General features: G+C 31.6%; 1 protein-coding gene across 1 annotated transcript in view; it reads left to right on the top strand.

Moving 5' to 3' along the window:
• The window catches only part of LOC143071108 (RNA polymerase II elongation factor ELL-like), a 46,127-nt gene extending 19,756 nt beyond the window's left edge, over positions 1–26,371 (top strand). The window contains exons 4-12 of the mRNA XM_076245203.1: positions 2,819–2,944; positions 11,378–11,812; positions 12,431–12,501; positions 22,616–22,778; positions 23,127–23,205; positions 23,955–24,105; positions 24,578–24,623; positions 25,293–25,464; positions 25,914–26,371. Of these exons, the coding sequence (XP_076101318.1) occupies positions 2,819–2,944; positions 11,378–11,812; positions 12,431–12,501; positions 22,616–22,778; positions 23,127–23,205; positions 23,955–24,105; positions 24,578–24,623; positions 25,293–25,464; positions 25,914–26,072 (1,402 nt within the window). The 3' untranslated portion in view covers positions 26,073–26,371. The remainder of the gene's footprint in view (positions 1–2,818; positions 2,945–11,377; positions 11,813–12,430; positions 12,502–22,615; positions 22,779–23,126; positions 23,206–23,954; positions 24,106–24,577; positions 24,624–25,292; positions 25,465–25,913) is intronic.
• Positions 26,372–27,327: the final 956 nt, after the last annotated feature.

Raw genomic sequence — 27,327 nt, 5'->3', positions numbered from 1 at the left:
TCGATATATTTAACCGAGATGACGATTTAATAATCCGAGATATTGTTTTAATAAATCGAGATAACGATATAATAATCCGAGATCTCGATATAACAGTTTCGTTTTATCGAGATAACACTATAATAAATCGAGTCCTTTCATCCGTCTGTCCCGCTTCAAGTTAAAGTTAAATTTTTTTGGATCGAGGTAGTTTTTGATAAAGTTGAAGTCCAATCAAATTGAAACTTAGTACACATGTTCCCTATGATATGATCTTTCTAATTTTAATGCCAAATTAGAGATTTTCCCATATTTTCACGGTCCACTGAACATAGAAAATGATAGGGCGGATGGGGCATCTGTGTACTAGGCACACATTCTTGTTTAAACTTGATTTATGTCAGTGTAAAATGGTGGTTTTGAATGCATGCTGCCACTGGGTATTGAGTTATTTGGTTTAGTATTCACCTTTTACAAGGAGTAGAGGTTAATAATAATGAACAAGCCAGGGAGTTAGGACTGTGAACATCAGTTTATTTTGTGTTTACTTGTATTGATATAAAAAAGAAGATGTAGTATGATTGCCAATGAGACAACTGTCCACAAGATACCAAATGACACAGAAAGTAACAACTTTAGGTCACCGTACGACCTTCAACAATGAGCAAAGCCCATACGGCATAGTCAGCTATAAAAGGCGCTGATATGACAATGTAAAACAATTCAAATGAGAAAACTAATGGCCTATATAGCTAATTAATGTACAAAAAATGAATGAAAAACAAATATGTAACGTATAAACAAACGACCACCACTGAATTACAGGCTCCTGAATTGGGACAGACACATACATACAGAATGTGACACTATTTCAAACAATATAATTATTCTACCCCATATGTATAAAAAACCGACAGGATGAGACATTCATCTTTAAAACCAATGGTGTGTTCTTCAGTCTGTTCAAATATTTGATAAAAAACAACAACAACAAAAGCAAGATACAAATAAAATGGAGAATGGAAATGAGGACTGTGTTGAAGAGAAAACAACCTGACCAAAGAGTTGAAAACAACCGAAGGCCACCATTGGGTCTTCAACACTGAGAAAATCCTGCACCCAGAGTTGTGCTTCAGCTGGCCCCTAAACAAAAATGTGTACTACTCCAGTGATATTGGATGTCATACTAAACTCTGAAATACATAAATTAACTAAAATTAAAAATCACACAAGACTAACAAAGGTCAGAGGCTCCTGCATTTATATACTTCAATTATTTTATATTTTTAGTCAAGGACTTTGCTGGGTTTTTTTTTCACAAGATAGTTGCTCCTATTTTTATCTATGTACATGATGTATTTCAGATATAAGCTGTCTGTCATGAAAATGTAATAAAATCTTAATTAGTTTTATGTAACAAAAAATAGCAAAAACCTTAAGTGTATGACAAAATTCGATATTCATTTGATAAGGATTATGATGCATGCTTATTTGAATTATATAAGTAGAAATTCAATGAGAAATATATTTACTTTTTGAAATTGTTATTTGGATGGAGAGTTGTCTCATTGGCACTCACACCACATCTTCCTATATCTATATATGCTTACACAAATAAAAAATAAAAAAAAGTTGAACCTATTAAATGTAATTATAAAAAGGATGTAGCCATGTAGGTAATGAATTTGCTGACTAAGTGATGATTTTGTTCTTTTTAAGTTATATAGAGTGTAACAATAATTAGAACAGAACCAGAACAATGAAGAATGAAGTTTTATTCATGGTCTACTACATCCAATAATAAGTAAACATATAGTTGGAGCATTGCTTTCTCTGAGCTGTGTCTGAATGTTGCATAGTTTATATAATACAAGACATAAAATTACATAACAAGCAACACATTTCAAGACTCCACTTTAAAATTTAAACAAATAACTCCATTTACAAGAATTAGATAGGTTTAGACAGTAAAACAAATAACTCCATTTACAAGAATTAGATAGGTTTAGACAGTAAAATCATTTTACAAAAATCTTGTTTTCTGAGACAAAACATCACAGGATTTTCACATTTCACACAGCCTTGAAACTGTAGAAACGCTTTTTGATCATAAAGATTGTTTTGGTTTCAATTACTGACATTATTAATTAGTTTTTTTTATGCCCCACCTACGATAGTAGAGGGGCATTATGTTTTCTGGTCTGTGCCTCCGTTCATCCGTCCGTCCGTCCGTCTGTGCCTCCGTTCGTCCGTCCGCTTCAGGTTAAAGTTTTTGGTCAAGGTAGTTTTTGAAGAAGTTGAAGTCCAATCAACTTGAAACTTAGTACACTTGTTCCCCATGATATGATCTTTCTAATTTTAATGCCAAATTATAGTTTTGACCCCAATTTCATGGTCCACTGAACATAGAAAATGATAGTGTGAAGTTCAGGTTAAAGTTTTTGGTCAAGGTAGTTTTTGATGAAGTTAAAGTTACATCAACTTGAAACATAGTACACATGTTCCCTATGATATGATCTTTCTAATTTTAATTCCAAATTAAAGTTTTGACCCCAATTTCACGGTCCACTGAACATAGAAAATGATAGTGCGAGTGGGGCATTCGTGTACTATGGACACATTCTTGTTTATATGAAAAATTTGACACAATGGTTCAGGGTGTTCTCTATGGATCAATTAGAACTGGTTTTACTTTTTTTTTTTAGTTTTTATTTTGTCTATAAGTCATTTCAGAAGCAAACAAATTAAAAGTAAGAACTGCTATAAAGTATGAGGACAGAGATAGAATTAATGGCCTATTTTTTGTACTACATTTGAGTGTATAATTATTATTTTACAGCAATGGAAACCACATGGTACTTGAAGGTTCTATGACCAATAAAATGACAGTGAAAGGCACTAGTGATGTTTTCCAACAAACCAGAGAACAAATGAAAAGTGCTCAAGAGGAATATTGTAAAGTTAGGTAAGGATGACAGGTTTATAGGAATGGGGTAAAGTTAGGAAAGGAAGACTATTTTATAGGAATGGGGTAAAATAGTACTTAAGATTGGTCACATTGACCCTCATATGAATTCTATTTGAAATTCTCTCAAATTTGCAGAATTGAATGTTGAATCATGGTACCCTATAAAAACATTGTGATACTATTTTAAAGTAGGTACAATTCATTGGTTATATATACAACAATGAAAAGACAGTAAATTCTGTAAAATCCAACAGATGTTGAAGAAATAAAATGGAGCACAAGTCTCGCCCAAAAAGATTGTTGCACAGGATGTGTATTTTATGTTTGTCTACTTGCTGACAGGAAATGATTTTGGGCGATGCTTGTGCATGTTTTCATGAAACTAGGCTATTTTGTGCCAAAATTTGGTAACTTGCCACTGACTCACTTCACTGACATCAAAATCAAAGCGTGTCATCTAGAGATTGTTATTTTCATTCAGCCAAAAAAGCAACCAATAATAGTATCACACAGGGTAAAAAAAAGCACCAAATTATGCATTCCATTAAAAAATGAAAAAATTGCGGGGATGATCCTTTGATGGTTATCATTCAGCTTGACAATTAATATCATAAGTTGACTTTTGATAAAAACAAATTGTGCAAGACCTAATTAGACCTTTTCTTAAACCACTGGGCTAATAGGACCTTATGGTGTTCGAAGGTACAAGTTTGTCACAACGGCCTGAAGTGTAACTTATAGAGTTCAAAGTTGAATTAGGTTTTTTACTAGTTGTACATATATATTGTGTATTATGAGGTCATCAATTATGTAATTACATAGATATGTTTTATGATTTATACGTTTTTCCTTGTATAGTGATTTGTACCATGTGGAACATGTCAGTCATATATTAACTCTTTGAATTAACAAGTACATGTATTATAATGTCCCTCACTGACAATAAATCTTTCCCCTTTGATACACTGTTATGACTTTGATAATAAACCTGTAAAAATAAAACAACAACTGATTTATAGTATTGTTCTTGTCTAATTATTCTCCTTTATCTCATGTCCTATTTCCGTTGCATGTAATATTTATAAAAATTGAGCTAAAATATCTTTGATAGGCTAATTGACTCAATTTATATTTTGTCCTGATTTTTTTTAAATATTGTAGAAAACTACGCATTATAGTCCTTTAATAAAGTTTTTATGATTACTTTGTATCGTAGTAGACATAGTCCTTAACAGTAACAGTATGATAAGTTATCGTTGAAAAAGATTTGGCCAACTTCCATTGAAAAGGGTTTTGCTATGTAAACAAGTTAGAGATGATAGGGTATATTGGTTTAATGGTCATTTTAGACAGCTATCCAGGTGAAATAACCAATTGAAGGTTGTTTCTTATATATTTTTTCTGTTCACTTGTCATACGTGCACACAGATGTATTGAATTGAACAAGTAAGTTTGTACAAGGTGCTTCAATTTTAAATGGCCTATTGATTGCTCTCTTCTTGGAAATAGCTTTCAGCTGTTTGTATTTGACTTTTTGTAGCCTTGTGTGAGGTTATAGTTCATTGGGTTTATCAGTTCTGGTTTTGATAACTGTCTGTAACTGAATAATTTTATCACACATCTTTCTTTTTCAACTTCAACAAAAAATCACTTTATTCTGATTTCTTGTCAAGTGTTCAAAAATGGGATTTATGAAATTTGATCATTCTAAGATCAGGTGTTCAATGCTGGACTTTTCTGTTGTTGCATGTCACATACAAAAGTTTGCCTCTCAGCTAAAGCAGCTGTTCCAAGATTCTGTTTACCTCGTTCTGTGATCGGGTTTAAATTCTGTGTGCATTGGTATCAGAAACTTTTTTATTTAAAGTTGCTCAAATAAATTAATAGTTTTGGCTTTTTGTGTTCCATCAGAGAAGTTTATGATAATTCTTGTAAACAGTACAAAAACGTAACCCATTAAAAGTTACAATATATGATATTAGACAAGCTGTAATCATCGATTTAAAGACTATCACACAGGCATTGCCAACGAAAGGAGTAGAATATATTGTTGATGTCTGAACATGACAGAGAACTGAACTTCAATTAACCGATTTTGTTACATATAGCACATCTGTGCTTTATTGATAGAAACAATGATATTTAAATGACAAATAGTTGGCTTAAATCACTGGTGAATATCAATGATATTTCTGATTTAGATATTAGCTATACAAATTATAATTCCTTTGTGATAAGTTCATAAAACTATCAATTAATTTTTGTACTTCTGTCAATATTTGGTCGAAATTCTCCTTTGGAAAAAAACCATGAAATAGAACATATTTTATGCTGTGGTCAATGGAATTTTACAACCCAGACATGAAATATAGGCAATAACTGAATAAGGCTTAAAGTTTGATAAAGCACTTTGTTAGCTGTTTATGGAGGACGTATATGGACTATTGAATACTAGTGACATATAAACTGTTTATGGAGGACGTATATGAACTATTGAATACTAGTGACATATAAACTGTTGAATACTAGTGACATATAAACTGTTTATGGAGGACGTATATGGACTATTGAATACTAGTGACATATAAACTGTTAATGGAGGACGTATATGGACTATTGAATACTAGTGACATATAAACTGTTAATGGAGGACGTATATGGACTATTGAATCTAGTGACATATAAACTGTTAATGGAGGACATATATGGACTATTGAATACTAGTGACATATAAACTGTTTATGGAGGATGTATATGGACTATTGAATACTAGTGACATATAAACTGTTTATGGAGGACGTATATGGACTATTGAATACTAGTGACATATAAACTGTTAATGGAGGACGTATATGGACTATTGAATACTAGTGACATATAAACTGTTTATGGAGGACGTATATGGACTATTGAATACTAGTGACATATAAACTGTTAATGGAGGACGTATATGGACTATTGAATACTAGTGACATATAAACTGTTAATGGAGGACGTATATGGACTATTGAATACTAGTGACATATAAACTGTTTATGGAGGATGTATATGGACTATTGAATACTAGTGACATATAAACTGTTTATGGAGGACGTATATGGACTATTGAATACTAGTGACATATAAACTGTTAATGGAGGACGTATATGGACTATTGAATACTAGTGACATATAAACTGTTTATGGAGGACGTATATGGACTATTGAATACTAGTGACATATAAACTGTTTATGGAGGATGTATATGGACTATTGAATACTAGTGACATATAAACTGTTTATGGAGGACGTATATGGACTATTGAATACTAGTGACATATAAACTGTTAATGGAGGACGTATATGGACTATTGAATACTAGTGACATATAAACTGTTTATGGAGGACGTATATGGACTATTGAATACTAGTGACATATAAACTAATATCAGTTAACAAAAATTGCTAGAGTTTGGGGGTTATTTCCTTCTTTTTTTTATTAAAGGTTCTCAAATTATCACGTTTAAAAATCAATTAATATGATCTTTATAAAATTGGATATTAAACTTTTGAGTTAAGAAAGAATGCAATGTGTAAAATTTCAAGATAGAAAATAGAATATTGATTTCCACATTATATTTTGCTAGAAAATGTAAAAAATGTTGATTTTTGGATGCGAAAATACAAATCTGATGTTGCATTAATGCCAATTTTTTTGTCAATACTCAGGAAAAATTAAATAGAATATAAATATTGTCATTTTTGTCGAGCCTGCAACTTTTGTTGCAGAAAGCTCGACATAGGGATAGTGATCCGGCGGCGGCGTTAGCTAACTTAAAAGCTTTATATTTTAGAAGGTAGAAGACCTGGATGCTTCATACTTTGTATATAGATGCCTCATGTTACGAAGTTTCCATCAGTAACATGTCCAATGTCCTTGACCTCATTTTCATGGTTCAGTGACCACTTGAAAAAAAAGTTCAGATTTTTTGTGATGTTGAATTCTCTCTTATTATAAGTAATAGGATAACTATATTTGATGTGTGCGTACCTTGCAAGGTCCTCATGTCTGTCAGACAGTTTTGACTTGACCTCAACCTCATTTCATGGATCAGTGAATAAGGTTAAGTTTTGGTGGTCATGTCCATATCTCAGATACTATAAGCAATAGGGCTAGTATATTTGGTGTATGGAAGGACTGTAAAGTGTACATGTCCAACTGGCAGGTGGTATCTGACCTTGACCTCATTTTCATGGTTCAGTGGTTATAGTTAAATTTTTGTGTTTTGGTCTGTTTTTCTCATACTATATGCAATAGGTCTACTATATTTGTTGTATGGAATGATTGTAAGGTGTACATGTCTAGTGGCCAGATGTCATGTGACCTTGACCTCATTTTCATGGTTCAGTGGTCAAAGTTAAGTTTTTGAGTTTTGGTCTTTTTATCTAATACTATATGCCATAGGTCAACTATATTTGGTGTATGGAAATATTTTATGATCTTTATGTCAGTCGCGCAGGTTTTATTTGACCTTGACCTCATTTTCACGGTTCATTGCACAGTGTTAAGTTTTTATACGACCGCAAAATTTGAAAAATTTTTCGTCGTATATTGCTATCACGTTGGCGTCGTCGTCCGAATACTTTTAGTTTTCGCACTCTAACTTTAGTAAAAGTGAATAGAAATCTATGAAATTTTAACACAAGGTTTATGACCACAAAAGGAAGGTTGGGATTGATTTTGGGAGTTTTAGTCCCAACATTTTAGGAATTAGGGGCCAAAAAGGGCCCAAATAAGCATTTTCTTGGTTTTCGCACTATTACTTTAGTATAAGTAAATAGAAATCTATGAAATTTTGACATAAGGTTTATGACCACAAAAGAAAGGTTGGGATTGATTTTGGGAGTTTTGGTTCAAACAGTTTAGGAATTAGGGGCCAAAAAAGGGCCCAAATAAGCATTATTCTTGGTTTTCGCACAATAACTTTAGTTTAAGTAAATAGAAATCAATGAAATTTAAACACAATGTTTATGACCACAAAAGGAAGGTTGGTATTGATTTTGGGAGTTTAGGTCCCAACAGTTTAGGAATTAGGGGCCAAAAAGGGACCCAAATAAGCATTTTTTTTGGTTTTCGCACCATAACTTTAGTATAGTTTTGGTCCCAACAGTTTAGGAATAAAGGGCCCAAAGGGTCCGGATTTAAACTTTGTTTGATTTAATCAAAAATTGAATAATTGGGGTTCTTTGATATGCCGAATCTAACTGTGTATATAGATTCTTAATTTTTGGTCCCGTTTTCAAATTGGTCTACATTAAGGTCCAAAGGGTCCAAAATTAAACTTAGTTTGATTTTAACAAAAATTGAATCCTTGGGGTTCTTTGATATGCTGAATCTAAAAACGTACTTAGATTTTTTATTATTGGCCCAGTTTTCAAGTTGGTCCAAATCGGGGTCCAAAATTAAACTTTGTTTGATTTCATCAAAAATTGAATAATTGGGGTTCTTTGATATGCCAAATCTAACTGTGTATGTAGATTCTTAATTTTTGGTCCCGTTTTAAAATTGGTTTACATTAACGTCCAAAGGGTCCAAAATTAAACTAAGTTTGATTTTAACAAAAATTGAATTATTGGGCCTCTGTGATATGCTGAATCTAAACATGTACTTAGATTTTTGATTATGGGCCCAGTTTTCAAGTTGGTCCAAATCAGGATCCAAAATTATTATATTAAGTATTGTGCAATAGCAAGAAATTTTCAATTGCACAGTATTCAGCAATAGCAAGAAATCTTCAATTGCACAGTATTGTGCAATAGCAAGAAATCTTCAATTGCACAGTATTGTGCAATAGCAAATATTTTCAATTGCACAGTATTCCACAATAGCAAGAAATATCTAATTGCACAATATTGTGCAATAGCAAGAAATTCCAATTGGATTTCAATTGGAGTTATCTTTCTTTGTCCAGAATAGTAGTTGAATCAACTTAAATCATTGTTTTATACAATATACAATGTATATTCACTTTTACTACCAACTGATAGATTAAAACAATCTTTACCATTCAGTGATAACAAGCACTTTTTTTACATTTTAATATTTTATGATGTATTTAAATGAGTAGTTATTGTTGCAAACTTCATTAGAAATTTGAATTGAGATCAGTTTTAAAATAAGGGAAAGGGGGATGTGAAAAAAAAATTGGAGGGTCAATTTTTTTCATTTCAGATTTCATAAATAAAAAGAAAATTTCTTCAAACATTTTTTTGAGAGGATTAATATTCAACAGCATAGTGAATTGCTCAAAGGCAAACATTTTTTTTTAAGTTCATTAGACCACATTCATTCTGTGTCAGAAACCTATGCTGTGTCAACTATTTAATCACAATCCAAATTTAGAGCTGAATCCAGCTTGAATGTTGTGTCCATACTTGCCCCAACCGTTCAGGGTTCAACCTCTGCGGTCGTATAAAGCTGCGCCCTGCGGAGCATCTGGTTGTGTTTTGGTCTATTTTCTGAAACTATAAGTAATAGGTCAACTATATATGTTGTATGGGAGCATTGTTAGCTGTACATGTCTGCCTGGCATGGTTCATCTGACCTTGACCTCATTTTCAAGGTTCATTGGTCTTTGTTTAGTTATCTTGGTTAATGTTAAGTTTATGTGACAGTTGTAATAAAGCTTTATACTTAGGACTATCAACATAAGATCAATGATTAGTATAGAAGGCGAGACATTTCAGCGTGTGAACTCTTGTGTGAACTATTAGATATATAAACTGCAATAATTATACCCCCGCTTTAAAAAAGGGGGGGTATACTGTTTTACCTCTGTCTGTCCGTCCGTCCGTCCGTCCGTCAGTCCGTCAGTCCGTCCCATGAAACTTTCGTCACATTTTTCTCAGGAACTACACAACCACCCTTTCTGTAATTTGGTATCAACATTTATATATGTCAGCCATACCGTGTGATGCGTTTTCAGATTCATCACTTGACAACTTCCTGTTTACCGAACACTTGTATGATTTTACACATGATAGCCAAGTTGAAAATTTTCGTCACATTTTTCTCAGGAACTACACATCCACCCTTTCTGTAATTTGGTATCAACATTTATATATGTCAGCCATACCGTGTGATGCGTTTTCAGATTCATCACTAGACAACTTCCTGTTTACCGAACACTTGTATGATTTTACACATGACAGCCAAGTTGAAAATTTTCGTCACATTTTTCTCAGGAACTACAATACAAGGATTTCTGAAATTTGGTTTCAGGATTTATATAAGTCAGCTATACCGTGTGATGCGTTTTCAGATTCATCACTCGACAACTTCCTGTTTACCGAACACTTGCATATTTTTACACTATTAATATTATCCACTTGCGGCGGGGGTATCATCAGTGAGCAGTAGCTCGCAGTTTCACTTGTTGTGTATGATTACATAAACCGGTAGATGTGAACTATTAGATATATAAACTGCAATAATTGTGTATGATTACATAAACCGGTAGATGGGAACTATTAGATATATAAACTGCAATAATTGTGTATGATTACATAAACCGGTAGATACTTGTCAGCTAGTTTCCTTGTTTTTGTACGGATGCTTTAATGATGACATTAACTGTATCAAGAAAGACAATTCAGTGAAACCTGTACAAACCGAATACCCACAGGACTTTGCGTTTTGTTTCGGTTTTCACAGGTGTTCGGATCTGTCTGTCTGTCTTGTCTGTCCATCCATCATTCTTGCAAATCAGTTTTCCACAGGTTTTTTTCTTCATGCTTGAAGATATTGATTTGAAATTTGGTTGATTGTTTTCTCATGGCAAGTTACAGATCAAGTTTGAATTTTGTTATGGTATGATGATTTTGTGCAGAGTTATGGTCCTTGGACTAAGAAAATTTACGAAAATAATCAGTTTTCCACACCTTTTTTTGTCATTCTTGAAGATATTGATTTGATAATGGGTATATATTTTTATCATGACAAGTTACTGTTCAAGTTTGAATATTGTTCCGGTCTGATGATTTTGTGCAGAGTTATGGTCCTTGGACTTAGAAAATTCACTTGAGAAATTAGTTTTCAACTTTTTTTTTGGTCATGCTTGAAGACTTGATATCTATTATATAGTTTACACCATAACAAGTTATAGATCAAGTTAGAATTTATTCCAATATAATGAATTTTTAACCAGTAGGGGACTATGTATTGCCATGCAATACTCACAGAATGATTAATTTTTACCCAACATACTAATATATTAATAAGCATGCTCAGAAGGTGCTAAAAAGGGTTAAATGTTTGATTTCTGTAATAAATGGATTAGGGTTTTGTTATTCACTTCATAAGGTAAACTTTTCCATTTAGAGGATTCAGACCATGTCTTTGTAATATCATAATGAAAGATTCTGCATATTTGCATCTTTTTCTTATTTCAGAACCCAGGAAATCAAACACAGTGGACCAAATATTAGTAAAAGGGTCAAACACATAATTAAAAATCCAAAACGAGAACTTGAAACATCCCATCCCAAACCATCTCCAACAATTAGTGCAATAAACCAAAATAAACCTAAACCAACTGTGGTTTCTCCGATGCCTGTGGCTGCACCAGCACCAGTGCCTCAACGACAACCTCCAACAAACCTTGCTGCACCAGTACCTGTGCCTACACGCCAACCTCCAGCAAACCTTTCTGCGCCAGTACCTGTGCCTACACGCCAACCTCCAACAAACCTTGTCACCTCAACAACTACATCAGCGCTTCATCGTAATAATGCTGTTCCGTCTTCCAATGTTAACAAAGGATTCATCCCGTCTTCTACAAAACCTGTTAGTACAGTTAATCCTGCTGTGATGCAAAAACCTTTCAGGTAAGTCACAGGTAGTCCAGGCATTTATTATTGGCAAATGTTGTAAAGTTTAAAAAAAGTTTCTTTTGTGATGATCATAATGAACTTTTTCCTGGCCTTTTTTTTATGACTTTTTAAACACATTGAAAAGATTGCAATTGACATACTTAAAGTTACCAATTAAAGTGGTACCTAACACTACAGGGAAATAATCTGTAAAATCAGCTAAACATTTTAATTACGTTATGTCGTTAAAGGAATATTAAACTTCTCAATGATCAAATTTAGTGTTTTTCAAAAGTCTACTATATAACCAGTGTCATTTTTCTGATTAAATGGTTGGATCAATTTTTTTGAAATTTTTTATATTTTTGTCAAAGGGTCAAAGTAAATACTTTGTCAAAATTTTATGAAAATTAAAGAGCCAAATTAATTTTAGTGAAGGTGTTGGGTACTACCTTAAATAATTATTGTAAAACAAACTTCCTCACAAGAAGAAACAAGGAATCATAAAAAAAGATTAAGAATAATGTTTGATCTTTGCTACACAAATAACAATAATATGTAGTTGGAAAAAGCAATAGATTTCTTGAATGAATATGAATAACATTTGATATTAAAATTGACTTTGTTTTGTAGGGAAAGACTGTTACATTTACTAGCTGTGAGGCCGTTTAAGAAACCTGAGTTGTTGGTGCGATTAAAAAGAGGTAAGCTCATTTGAAGAGATTCTCCCATATGACTTTTTGGCAGATTCCTCTTATTGTCAGTTTTCATTTAATTATTTTAATTATTATATTATACTCAGTGATAGGGATGTCCCCACCCCCAGGTGAAGGTGCATTTCTTCTTACCCTTGATTGTCTCTGTTTTTTCAGTCTATCCCATTTTCTTTTCCCTACTTTACATGGTGTTTTGCTTATGCAAATTTTACAAAACTTGTACACAATGCTAAGAACCACAACATGTAAACTAGAGTTTGAAGATAAACAATAAGTCATGAAACATTGTAGATTTATGCCACTTTTTAACTTGGAAAATTGCAACGCTTGAGAGTGGATATTTGTATCCTAGGTTAAATTCTTCCTTTTTTAGCTCACCTGGCCGAAGGGCCAAGTGAGCTTTTCTCATCCCTTGGCGTCCGGCGTCGTCGTCCTGCGTTAACTTTTAGAAAAATCTTCTCCTCTGAAACTACAGGGCCAAATTTAACCAAACTTGGCCATAATCATCATTGGGGTATTTAGTTTAAAAAATGTGTCCGGTGACCCGGCCAACCAACCAAGATGGCCACCATGGCTAAAAATAGAACATAGGGGTAAAATGCAGTTTTTGGCTTATAACTCAAAAACCAAAGCATTTAGAGCAAATCTGACAGGAAGTAAAATTGTTGATCAGGTCACGATATCTGCCCTGGAATTTTCAGATGAATCGGATAATCAGTTGTTAGGTTGCTGCTCCTGAATTGGTAATTTTGAGGAAATTTTGCTGTTTTTTTGTTATTATCTTGAATATTATTATAGATAGAGATAAACTGTAAACAGCAATAATGTACAGCAAAGTAAGAACTAAAAATAAGTTAGTATGACCAAAATAGTCAATTGACCCCCTAAGGAGTAATTGCCCTTCATAGTCAATTTTTAACAATTTTCTTAAAATTTGAAGATTTTCAATAACATTTTCCACAGAAAGTACTGTTATAGATAGAGATAATTGTAAGCAGCAAGAATGTTTAGTAAAGTAAGATCTACAAACACATCACCATCACCAAAACACAATTTTGTCATGAATCCATCTGTGTCCATTGTTTGATATTCACATAGACCAAGGTGAGCGACACATATTTCTGTATTGGAGGGTAGTTAAAGATTATTCTATGCAACATGTTTCTATTTTTTTTATTGTATATATTTATGGACTTTATTTGCATAGGTGAAAGTGCACATATTATACTTTGTTAGTTTTCTTTTTATTACTCTTCATGTTGTGTAGATATGGTACTCCCTTTATGAACCCCTCATTAGTTTAAACTTTTTTCACTGATGATTGGGAAAAAAGTATGATGAAAAACATATATCTAAAAAAAAACTGTGCTATTGACATTTAGATTAGAGACTAGTTGACGGGATATTTATGCACTGCCACAATTATTTATGTTTTATTTTAATCAATAGTACATTTTATTCATTATGTGCAAGGCCACAGCAAATTAATGAAACACAATGTTTTAAAACTAGCACACAGGGGTTTTCCGTAAAGGAGAATATGACTTCCAATTGGCTCTTAGATGCACAGTAAGATCACAACATTTACCTTTTTACAAATCTACAAACTTAAGATGATAGATCATATTTGTAGTATTAATAATAAATTGCCTATTAAAAGTGTGAACTGTGAAACCATCTTTACATGTATTCCCTATAGTAAAACCATGGATTTCTGTACATTTTATAAAGTACATTTATAGTTTTGATTTATATGGTTTGATTTAGGAGTTAACAGTTATTAACCATCCAGGCAACAATATTGAAAGCATTTTCAAGAAGACAAAAAAAAGAGCAGTTTTTTTTAGCTTTTCAAGTACAAATATAGAAGTGTTATTTTAAGAAAGGGATGTTATGTCAGTTAGAGCTTTGAACATTTTTGTCACAGCACAAAATAACATAAGGACAACCAGTACAGATGCAGAACAAAAGAGGAACAAATGTGACACATTGATGTTCTCTTATTAAATGTTGGCAAATATATATAAAAAAATTTTTATCAAATAATTTGATATCTGAGAGGATTTCCTATTAATTTCTTCTTAAACTAAATCATAAAATCTACAACTTTAATAGATAAGATACTTTAGATAATGCACCTGAATTCAAGCAAACAGTTTCTAAATGTTGAAAAAACAAGATTTTATCATAACTTAAATCATTTTGAAGCTTATCATAAGTCTCTGCATGTCTATTACAGCAGAGCATGTCAATTGCGATATAATTTATCTCATTTTGACTGTTTAAAAAAAAAATCTTATGTGAAAATATTTTTAACAACAAACATGTGGGCCTATTAAAATCTTGTTTGCATCAAAACATGCTCATATACATCATTTGTTATTTGAGCTAGGGGTAAAACTGAGAAATGAGTGTCATTATAGTTCATAAAACGTGAGCCGGGTTTCTTTAATATTAGACCTTGGTTTAATTAAGTAATATTCCACACATTGAAATTGTGGAATTTACCTGAATTAATGTGTAATTATGTCAGAATTATGACATTTTAAGTCATGTTAAACATTGAGAAGACCATTAAGGTTAAAGACTGAGAAATGTAAGACAGTCTGCCTGAGGCTGTCAGGAGAGAAACATCCATCCTGCAGTTCTATAGATATACACAGAAGTCCATATGATACATGCTATAGATGTCATTGACATGGTTTAGGTGTTGTCCTACCAAAATCATTATCTCTCTAGATTGAGGCTACCCGGATAGTAGCATCCGTCCTGCAGTTCTATAGATACATTCAGAAGTCCATATACATGTTATAGATGTCAATGACATGGTTTAGATGTAGTTCTTCCAAAATACAAACTCATTCCATTATCTCTCTAGATTGAGGCTACCAGGATAGTAACATCCGTCCTGCAGTTCTATAGATTTACATATGAGAAAATTGCTGAATATTACTTTGCTGTCCCATGAACTCATTTCCCATTGATTTTTTTTGTAAATCACTGAAAAAAATGGATTGCATTTATTCTTTAAATCATTTGAGAAACTGTTCACAGCACCATATCTTGTGCAATAAATTATTTCTACACTCTGACAGTTCTACTTAAAATGCTCTTTAAATTTGAAAATTTTGATGTCTTGCAAGGAGATATGCCATATAACTCTCAATAATTCAGTGGCAGAATTTACATGTAAACAACTAAGAATTATGTCATACCTGAAAAATACTGTAATTTAAATCTTTTATATGTAAACAACTAAAAGCAATTTTCCCAATAATTTATTATTCATTGCAGTACACATTCCATGGTTTTATTAATGAAGCACATAAAACAGTATTTTGGATAACTTTTAGATTTGGCTCTTCTAGGCCATTTTGTCTTTTTAATGATTTAAATGCATTTTATATATTCTTTCTTGGTTTGGTATTCAATGTACAGGTTCAGTATATATTTCTGAGATTATGGTTGATAGATTTTCAGTGGACACAGTTAGGTTATTTTAGGATATTTTATAATATGAACTTAAGATGTAAGTTGTGAGCTGCTCAGGGGTTTCATTATCTTTCATGTTGACCGGTACATTCCTATTTGTAGGTGGTACTTTTCAATGTTATCAATGAACATCTTATATAAAAATTCCTGAATTCAGGCGGTACTTATCAGTAGCATAGGAGGGTAAAAGTACCGGGTACCGCCTCTTAATGAATGGCCTGTCTGAGCTAGTGTCTCCATTACAGTCAGCTAATGACTATAATGAGAAGAAGATTTTGTTTTGTATTATATAGACTTGTCTGATAACATATGTATCAACTATTCTGAAATCTGTAAAAAACACAAATGCATTGGTTCAAAATTGTGAAATCTCTGTTCTTCCCAGGGCTTTTAGCATAATGTAAATGTAATGTTTGTTTTCCAAATTCTAATAGGGAACATAATGTATATAATTGATACAAATATGTTATGTAATGTGATGTTAAACCTTAGATGTGAGCTATCTGAAGTGGTTTTCTTCTATAGATTATGTAATGTAATGTGATGTTATAACCTTATATGTGAGCTATCTGAAGTGGTTTTCTTCTATAGATTATGTAATGTAAAGTGATGTTATAACCTTATATGTGAGCTATCTGAAGTGGTTTTCTTCTATAGATTATGTAATGTAATGTGATGTTATAACCTTATATGTGAGCTATCTGAAGTGGTTTTCTTCTATAGATAATGTTATGGATGTGATGCCATAACCTTATATGTGAGCTATCTGAAGTGGTTTTCTTCTATAGATTATGTTATGTAATGTGATGCCATAACCTTATATGTGAGCTATCTGAAGTGGTTTTCTTCTATAGATTATGTTATGGATGTGATGCCATAACCTTATATGTGAGCTATCTGAAGTGGTTTTCTTCTATAGATTATGTAATGTAATGTGATGTTAAACCTTATATGTGAGCTATCTGAAGTGGTTTTCTTCTATAGATTATGTTATGTAATGTGATGCCATAACCTTATATGTGAGCTATCTGAAGTGGTTTTCTTCTATAGATTATGTAATGTAATGTGATGTTAAACCTTATATGTGAGCTATCTGAAGTGGTTTTCTTCTATAGATTATGTTATGTAATGTGATGCCATAACCTTATATGTGAGCTATCTGAAGTGGTTTTCTTCTATAGATTATGTAATGTAATGTGATGTTATTTCACTGCCAATAGCTGTGTGAGCTATCTGAAGTGGTTTTCTTCTATAGATTATGTAATGTAATGTGATGTTAAACCTTATATGTGAGCTATCTGAAGTGGTTTTCTTCTATAGATTATGTAATGTAATGTGATGTTAAACCTTATATGTGAGCTATCTGAGGCCAAAATAAAAAGATTGTATGTTTGCCCAAACGCGACCGACCCAAAATAAACCTGCCGACTCAAATTCTTTTTTTGACGTTTTTTTGTAGAATTTTTTTTTTTCGGATTTTTTTTGGGTCCGCTCCGTCATCGTACAAAACTTAATGTTTGTCATCTTTGCGTTTGAAAGTAACTGTGAATAAGATTAAAAGAAAGAGTATAAGAGACGCAGTTAATCGATATTCGATGTTCTCTGTTTTTATCTTCTGATTTAACGAACGTAAAGAAGTAAAACATGTGAAGTGGCACAGTTTTTTTTACGTTGTAGTTGTCTGTACTACCAAACCCTTACCTATATGCTCAATGTTAATTTCATCGTGTTATCGAATAACTGATAAGAATATTCAGGTAGATTTGTTCAAAAAAATGTGCAATCGAATATTTTCAATGTTATTCTGACAGGAAATGGATCCGGAAGTTGCAAATTTACAATCTTGCAAGAAGATTTTGTTTTTACTGAATAAAAAGGAATTATTTCTTGATAAATTGTTGTCTTTAATGATAATCTTCCTTTATTATGTAAATTAGATGCCCTTTTATTCAAATAGTTCAAATTTACAAGTCTCATTAGACAAGATCAGTACGTTGCTGTTTGGGAGAATTTGATAAAACTATAATTGCTCACAGAATCAGAAATATAATCTTAACTGAATGTAACTCCTTGTGAATTATTTATTGCAATATAAATATAAATCCCTTTTGACAAGAGAAATCTGACTTTTGTCAGAAATATTTTTTTCACATGTGCAAAAGTAAAAACATGTTATGGACGCCATATTGGATTTTTATACGAATTTGTGAGGAAGCCTCTAGAACCATGACCTAAAAATAAAGTCTTCAGAAAACGTTAACTTTATGCAATTATATTTTATCAATAATGATTATTTAAAAAAATTTAAACTTGATTATTTAAAGAAATAAAATTATATTAAACAAATACGGTTTTTAGTTTGGAGATTCTACAGAACATGCTTTGATCTATTTATAGCCAAATTAGTTTACCTGTGTGATAATGTAAAATATAAATTTTGTTTTCAAAACATAAAAAAGACACAAACTAAGGATGATGGATAATAATTCATATAAATATTTGAGGACATTTAATCTATTTTAATAGAAATAGGATTTAAAAACTACAAACAAATTTAATCATTACATAATCAGCTGATATTTTTTTTTGCACAAACATCGTATTGATGGAACTGTTGAAAATCAGTTCATAAATCCACCAGCCCTTTCACACAGTTAGCAATTGTCAGGGTTATAAACATCTCAGGATACAAATCATATAGTAGACTAATTTATTTATAGAGGTTTTAAATTCATGGCTTTTGGTTGTCTCTACAAAGGTTTGACAGGAAAAAAAGATATACTGTTTTAAGATCTTTTAATATTTCAAATTTTGATATATAAAAAAAAAAAAAAGAATTTGCCTACCTACCTACCCACACCTAGTCATCATGGGTCGGGTTTGGGCAAACTGAAATATTTTTAATTGTGGCCTGAAGTGGTTTTCTTCTATAGATTATGTTATGTAATGTGATGCCATAACCTTATATGTGAGCTATCTGAAGTGGTTTTCTTCTATAGATTATGTTATGGATGTGATGCCATAACCTTAGATGTGAGCTATCTGAAGTGGTTTTCTTCTATAGATTATGTTATGGATGTGATGCCATAACCTTATATGTGAGCTATCTGAAGTGGTTTTCTTCTATAGATAATACTAGAACACACCCGCGAAATCGCGGGCATTCAGAGCGTAGTTTAAAGTATGTAAAGTGTTGTTGGAAGAATTTTGTAAAATGCAGAATGACTGGAGAATTTCAGCAAAAGTATCATAAGTCATAGGTTATTGGGGACAGGAAAATGTTTTTGTTACCCTCCACCTTTATTTCCAAAGTTCCCAATTTTTGGTTTTCTATCAATTTCAATATGAACATACATTTAGTATGTTATGAACATTTATTTAAGTAAGGAGCCTGTAATTCAGTGGTTGTCGTTTGTTTATGTGTTACATATTTGTTTTTCGTTCATTTTTTGTACATAAATAAGGCCGCTAGTTTTCTCGTTTGCATTGTTTTACATTGTCATTTCGGGCCTTTTGAAGCTGAGTATGCGGTATGGGCTTTGCTCTTTGTTGAAGGCCGTACGGTGACCTATAGTTGTTAATATCTGTGTCATTTTGGTCTCTTGTGGAGAGTTGTCTTAATATGGCAATCATACCACATCTTTTTTTTTTTTATGTAATCAATGAATTTTGTAAAAGATTTAATGACTGGAGAATTTCAGAAAAAGTATCAAAAGTTCACATGAATAATTTTAGCGCTTATCTGTATATTATGAACATTCATTACTATATAAATAAAGCGTATTTACTTTCAATTCTAAGTTTACTAATCGATCCATGGTGATCATTGACATAGTATACAGACCCTCTCTATTTAATAAACTCTGTGACCGCCGTGGATAGTAAACTTGAAAATGATAGCAGATAAAATTCTGAAAATACACTTTATTCGTAGTATATGTATGTTCAAAGTATACAGAAAAACGCAAACCGGAAGTCTAATCTGACTTAAAATTTCGTACAATGACGGGACAATATCCGGATGCCTTTTTTCTCGTTTTTCTCCTAAAATAACTCAATCTGAATAATCATATGAATGGATGACAAATGCGACTATGCACTGTACCTATAGGACACAGAGGCGTGTTGATTAATTTATTCTGGAAAGAAGAGAAGCGACACCAAAAATGAGGTCTTCTCGTTTAATAGTATAGATAATGTAATGTGATGTTAAACCTTATATGTGATGTTATCTGAAGTGGTTTTCTTCTATAGATTATGTTATGGATATGATGCTATAATTTTTAGAAAAAAGATGGTATTTCAATTGCCCCTGTTTACTAGGATGCTAAATGAAATATCTTGGTAGAACACTGCTCTGTTAACCCTTTCCTCCATAATGACGCCTTTTGACGCCACCCCTTTACTCCATAATGATGCCTTTTGACGCCTGTGTTGTACCTCAGTTGAAACGCTATGTCTCCAAAATGTCTGCATCAGACTTAAAAAAAATTGTATCCAATATGAAAAGGAGATTCATGAGAATATCTGACTTGAATTTCATTGATGAAATATTAGTTTTCACAATTTATTAACACTTTAAACCTGATGAATTTTTTTACGGAAAAAAATCCTATGCGAATCAAGTATTTTAAAAAAAATATCCATGGAGTAAAGGGATAAGGGCCAGTCATCTAAAAGAGGGATTGAGTCTTCCATAAATAAAAATTATAATGCATTTGTCCTAACATTTTTCTTTACACAATCAAAAGTGCACTTATTTTTGCTTATTTACTAATTATTGGCAAGTTTCAATTCAATTTTGATTGAAAGCATTTTGGGCCAACCTTAAAAATATGTTTGTTTGCTGTTTTCCGACTGTACCTTCAGACTGAAGGGTCGGTGGGTAGGAAAAATATTTTATTTTATCAACCAAAATACAGTTTAAACAAGCAGTTACACTAAACCAAGTTTCTTGTGAAGAAAAAAAACCATTTTAAAACAACAAACACTGGACATGCTGAAAACCAACATCAAATGAACAGGCATTTTCAGATAAAAAACTTTTTAACCAAAACTGAAACTTTAACATAGTGTCATTATCCAATTTATGACATAAAATATGATATAATTATTAAATACTGGAACACTTAAAAACAAGGAATGTCATTATGACTAGAACTGTTTTAAAGAAATATATTCAGACATGTATGCTTCTTGACCATGTTGACTAGAATGTTTTCATGAGTAGAGTATTTTCATCAGAAAAATGTATATATTATAGATTTATAAGACAATTATTGAAGAGTGTATTTTTAATAAAAAAAAAAATAACCATTGAATCTTCTCAAATTGAAAAAAAGGCAACTTGAAAAAAAAGTATTAAGACATCTGACTGTTTTCATATTTCTAACAATATTTAATTATATGTGATAAGGTTATATTTTTGCCAGGCTTTAATGAAAACCAAAGAAATTTAAAGTTTGGGGTGAAATCCATAGCACCCCATTAAAAGTAAATGGTCTGTACTGAAATGTTTTTAATGCATAAAAAAAATTGGCAGCATAGCTCCTAAGGACATGTTTTAATTGAATTCACACAGGCCACACAGTTTGGGTATATTTGATATTGTAAGAAAGAGAATAATTGCAATGAGTGGGGCAGCCCCCCTTATCCTAAAGGAGCATACTCATTGCAATCGAAGATACATTTAATATAGAGAGAGTATATTTATTTTTCAAGCTAACCATTCATTTTCTCTACATCTTTGTGTAGTTAGGGTTGCTTCTTATTGATTTGGCATGATCTATATCCATTAACATTTCAAATGAGCTCCGTACAGGCGTGTTTACAGATATCCATGAAGATTTAAGTCACGGAGGAGTGGTTTCATCTTTGTCGTCTTCACAACGATTTGTAGAAAATATGCCATACTTCAAGCTGCTGTCGAATTATTTAACCACTGAAATTGGTTCCATAAAGTCAGGCTCCACAGATTCTGTACCCGATTTGTTTGAGACAGAATGGTTATCGTGTCAATTATGAATATCCGCTGCATCATCGTCAATGATATCATCACACATCATTACATGTGCCTGAATCTGTATAAACAGTTTACTAATAAACTTTTTTGTTTGTTATTTGTCTTAAAATTGACACGAGACGACAGCGTAAAGTACAACTCCGTGACAATTTCCATTTTCATTAAATGGTCACATGAACGCTTGATGGGAAGCTAAGAAAAACCGAACTTGAAATGCATAATTGACCCAGACTTTAAATCATTTCCGGAAAGGACCCAAAGTTCCGGATCGCGTCAATAGAGGTATTAAAAAAAATTTCTTCAAATTTAAAGCAATAAAATTTTCACAGTCGGGAGGATTTTCAAGGGTTGGTCGGTAAACTGCAAACAAACAATATTTTAATTTAAGCCTTGTACATGTAACAAAATCTAAAGAAAAAAATGAAAATCATATGAAAAATAACAACATGGTAATATACTACTTCCTCACTGGAATATTTCCAACTAAAGCTTGCACATTTGACCACTCTGCTAACAAAGACAGCAAGCAATCAAAGATAGCATGACACAAGAGATTTATTTAATGTTAACCTTTAATAATTATTTCAGATGGCATGAAAGAGAAAGATAAGGATAGTTTTGGACAACATGTAACAAGTGTGGCTTCCCTGAATCCTCGTGATAATAAGTATTACCTCCTTAAACATCTGTATGCAGATGTCTCGCTCGACTGGCCTTTCTATTCAGACAGTGATAAAGACTTAGTCAAAAGGTAAACATATTGTTGTTGTAACAGCTTTTACTGAGATAATGAAGATAAAAGACATTTAAATATGCACTTCAAAATACTTCTCAATTTTAGATGCATATACCTTAAGTAGTTTGATCAGAAGTCGGTGAAATGGAAAAAAGGAAATTTAAATTTTTTAAAGATATTTTGTTTATTTGAAATCTAGCAATACTATTGGATTAAAATGAAAGCTGTGTTTAGTAACTGTAATATAATGAAGACTTCAGTGGATTTAGAAGACAAAACATTTTTTGTAATATTTACTATTTAATGTTTATAGATTCTATGATAGAATAAAGGTGATTTTTAAAGAGTGGGTTATAATTTCAGTAAACTACAGAGTCTGTCCCCTTCAGCTTCACCTGCCAGCCATCCTTCACCCGACAGTCCTACAAGCTCAATACCACAGGTAAAACAATACATACACAGCTATTGGCAGTGAAATACATTTATCAGTATTTTACAAGTTTGAAGATTAGATAAAAGGCTCATTAATTAGACTTTTAGTGTGATATAGTTTTTGTTATCCAGTAGATAAAAAAAGGGTGAAAGGTGAAGGTCTTATTATCCAGTAGATGAAAATGTTATTGTCGAGTAGGTGAAAGGTGAAGGTCTTGTTGTTATCCAGTAAAAGAAATCTGTAGGTCTTGTTATCAGTAGATAAAAGGTGACGGTCAAAAGGTCCTAATCATTCCTCTGTTTTGATGAGGATTAAAATATCTGAATATTGACTTGAAATTAGATTGTAATACATGTATATTACATAAGAAAACTATTACTCAACTATTGTATGATTTAGTGGGAGATTAAATTATCCACACTAAAACAATAGATATATATCACTGATTTCAACGTTAGTAACCAATAATATATATTTCCTTAGCCTATGGCTAGGGGGTAAATGTCTTATGCTAACACAGAAAATAGTTCTCACAATTATTAATTTATTATTCATTAACATGTAGTTTAATCGACAATCTATTTTAAGTATATGTAAATTATACTGACATTTTTATACTTATGCAATACCTGAAAAGTATTGTAATTAAAATATTTTCATTTAATTGGATGATTTACTGTACCAATGTGGCATGGGTAACATTCTTTGTTAGATTTATTTTGCAAGAGTGTTAATATGAGGCATGTATATTGTTTCAGAAAAGACCAATTGAACCCTCGACAGTAGAACTCCCACCAAGTAAAAAACAGAAGAGGATATCACATTATGATAAAACCATTAAAAGCAAACAGGAAGTGACATCATCAGTCAATGGGCATGACAGGAAACATACCAAAGAGAATATTGATGGTACTTTTATTGAAGCCAAATCTTTTTATATTTTTTTAAGAATCTTACAAACTACATTACAATTCAGTCTCCTATAATTCTGTGAGTCATTTCATGAAAAATCTTACAAGAAAATAAACTCAAATTAGTTATGAAACTTACATGTTTCGTGTACCATATTAATTTAATCGTAAGATTTCTGGTGGAAGGAGCTACTGGTGCCTATTTATATTATAATATTTTTATTGAATTTAATGGAGTAAAAAAATCAATAATTTCTTATCAGAAATGTCTGTGATATTGAATGTTTTATTTTTGAATGAGACAGAAAGTTATAGATATAGTCTTGTCTCTTAATAATATTTACTAAATGAGATGAAGATGATTCTTGGTCGTCTGTTATATTAAATAGCCTACCAAACATTTTCCAACTGAAGTAACCAAAAGTTGTTTTGAGTTATTTCCCCTTTAATATTTGTTATTTTTGTTACAGATTCTTCCAATGTTGACTCCACAACCAGTGATCTGGACTTTGTGAAGTAAGTTCATACTATATAGATTATCATTGAGATAATCTCTTATTCACTTCTATGAAAATAACACTTTTGCAAATTGTATATGTTCAAATTGTAAATGTCCAAAGTACTGGATTTATCTTCATAAGGAATGCTCAAATTATAACATAAGCTAAGGATTTATAAAGATATGGAAACTTTTGAAGGTGTACGACCAAAATGGAAAAAAGGAAAGCCTAAATTAATTTATGATGATTTGTACCAAAAGTCAGAAGTATATTAAGGGAAAAAAGAAAATGAATTATACAAACCTTTTGAATTTACATGTAACTTTATTAAATAACAAAAAAAGTATAGAAAGTGTTAAAATGTTTATATTGATAACAGTATAGTATGGTCATCTTTTAATTCTTAACTTTTAGAATAATCAGAACGTAAATTATTTAGCAGTCAACAGTACAATTAAAAATTGCAGAAAATAAGACAACAAAAAACAACATTTAAACCAATGTTAAAATGAGATCTAGAAAAAATAAAAACTTGACTTGGTGAAGACACATTGAGGGTCAGGGTTCCAAGAAGTATTTGGAGTATTCAACCCTCTACCTGCTTTTCAGTCAATTGGGGTAATTACAAAATATACCACTCCTTTTCTTCGACTACAAATTTTGACTTCTGAACTGTTCATTTCAGCAAATATAATAATATTATGAGTATGGATCAGAGAAATAAATACAAACAGGAGTTTAACTTAGAATATGAAGAGTATCGTAATCTTCACAAGAATGTGGAGAAAGTCACGCAGAAGTTTGCTGATCTGGAAGTCAAAATGAGACAGACACAGCAAGGAACGGAAGAATTTGAGGTAAAATTACTTCCATCAATGAATAATTGCACAATTGATGTGTTAAAGATGATGTTTTTTGTGGAGGACTTTTTTGAAGCAAGCTCTTTCAAAGCCTTGATTTTTTTCATTGTATACAAATTATGTTTGTTGGATTTATATCACAAAACATGCCACAGCTTGAAATTTGACAATATTGTATTTTCCATCAGAATACTGTAAATAGAACCTATGTCTCAGATATATTATATTAAATTTGAGAATGGAATTGGGGAATATGTCAAGGAGACAACAACCCTTAAGAGCAGATAACTACCTAAGGCCACAAATTAGTCTTCAATGCAAAGAAAAATTCCAAAATATTTATGTTTGTTTAAAACAGCTGTAATCATAATAAGAATTTTAGAATTGTGTATTTGACATCTCATAGTTTTTGTACAATTAAAACATTGTTGTTTGTAATTTTGTAGAAGTTAAAGGAATTAATCAGGACTGAATATAAAGTACAGAAAGAAGATATCAAGTACATTGAACAGAAAAAAAGATTTGAATATTTACATAAAAAATTGGGCTTTATCAAGGAGTTAATATTAGATTATGACCGATCTCAAGCTGTTGTGGATTCATAGCGATAGTTCCACCTGTGCGGTGGATTTTTGTTGACAACCTAGTTGTTACTTTTTGGTAACAATGTTTCTGGCCAATGGATCTGGAGATTTCGCTTTTTATTAAGTCATGTGATGTAAGAGTTGCTTTGTGTAAGCTATGTGATGAATGTATGTGTTCACATGTGTCAAATGTGTATTCAGTGTTCAGGAAAAGCTAAATAGTATTCTCAATGAAATCTGTATTTGTCAATGTTTTATTTGTGAGAGAAAATAAGTGATAGAAGTTCACTATAAAGTGCCATATTATAAAAATAGCAAAGGGGGAGAGTTTTAAAAAGTAGTTTCTGTTTTATAGAAATTCTTTAATTAATTATACTGAATCTTCAGTTTGTTTCTGACAATGTTGACATGAATGAGCCTAATTAAAGACATAACATTTTTGCCTGACATTGTTGAATAATGTAATACAAGGGAATGTGATACCTTCTTGTCTAACTCTGCATTGATATAATATTTATATACTTTAAACATCTGGATAGGAAAGAACATAAATTTTATTTTACTTTAGTTTGCTTATAATACAATCATTTTTTCTCTGATAAAGAGGAGATAACCCAATTTGAAATGTGTTCGATTGCACAACAAATGTATTATATGTTGATACGTTATCTTTTATTATTCAGTGATGGAGATATCTATGCCAGAATATAAACATATAGTTTTAAAATCAAATTTTTCTCTGGTGTTGTAGATAGGACGGGTAGGTGTCATTTTCCCCTGTATTTTCATTGATCTTTGACTATAGATAAATATCTCCCAGATAAAGGTATCATACTACACCAAGAGAACATATTGAGTGAAAAAGACAATTTTTTTTAATCAATAAAATTTTAGTGTTTCTCTCAATTGCAGAAGAAAAAAAGGGTGGAAGGATAAAAACATTACTTAACTTGAATACTATTTCATTGAGAAAATTATTTATGTGTTGCACTCAACATGCCTTATTGGTGTATTTTTGTATGTTTCAACATACTAATATATTACCGGAATGTTTCGAAGAAATATAAAAAATGCTTTAAAAAAAATAGAAAACTGAGTGTTTAAATTAAAAAAATGAAACTTATTATCTTTAATTAAGGTCAAGGGTTGCTTTAATTAGGTTACCTCTCCAAGTTCATTGCATTATCCTTTGTTCATATCAGTATTCTAAACAGTGTTGTAGTATTATTAGGGCTCAACATTAAAACCTGACACATTCCATTCATGGTGAAACCTA

This window comes from Mytilus galloprovincialis, chromosome 4 (assembly GCF_965363235.1).
Source record: "Mytilus galloprovincialis chromosome 4, xbMytGall1.hap1.1, whole genome shotgun sequence".
In the NCBI taxonomy this organism is placed as follows: domain Eukaryota; kingdom Metazoa; phylum Mollusca; class Bivalvia; order Mytilida; family Mytilidae; genus Mytilus; species Mytilus galloprovincialis.
The sequence above is the reverse complement of the archived record's forward strand: the minus strand, read 5'-3'. Positions and strand labels throughout refer to the sequence as shown.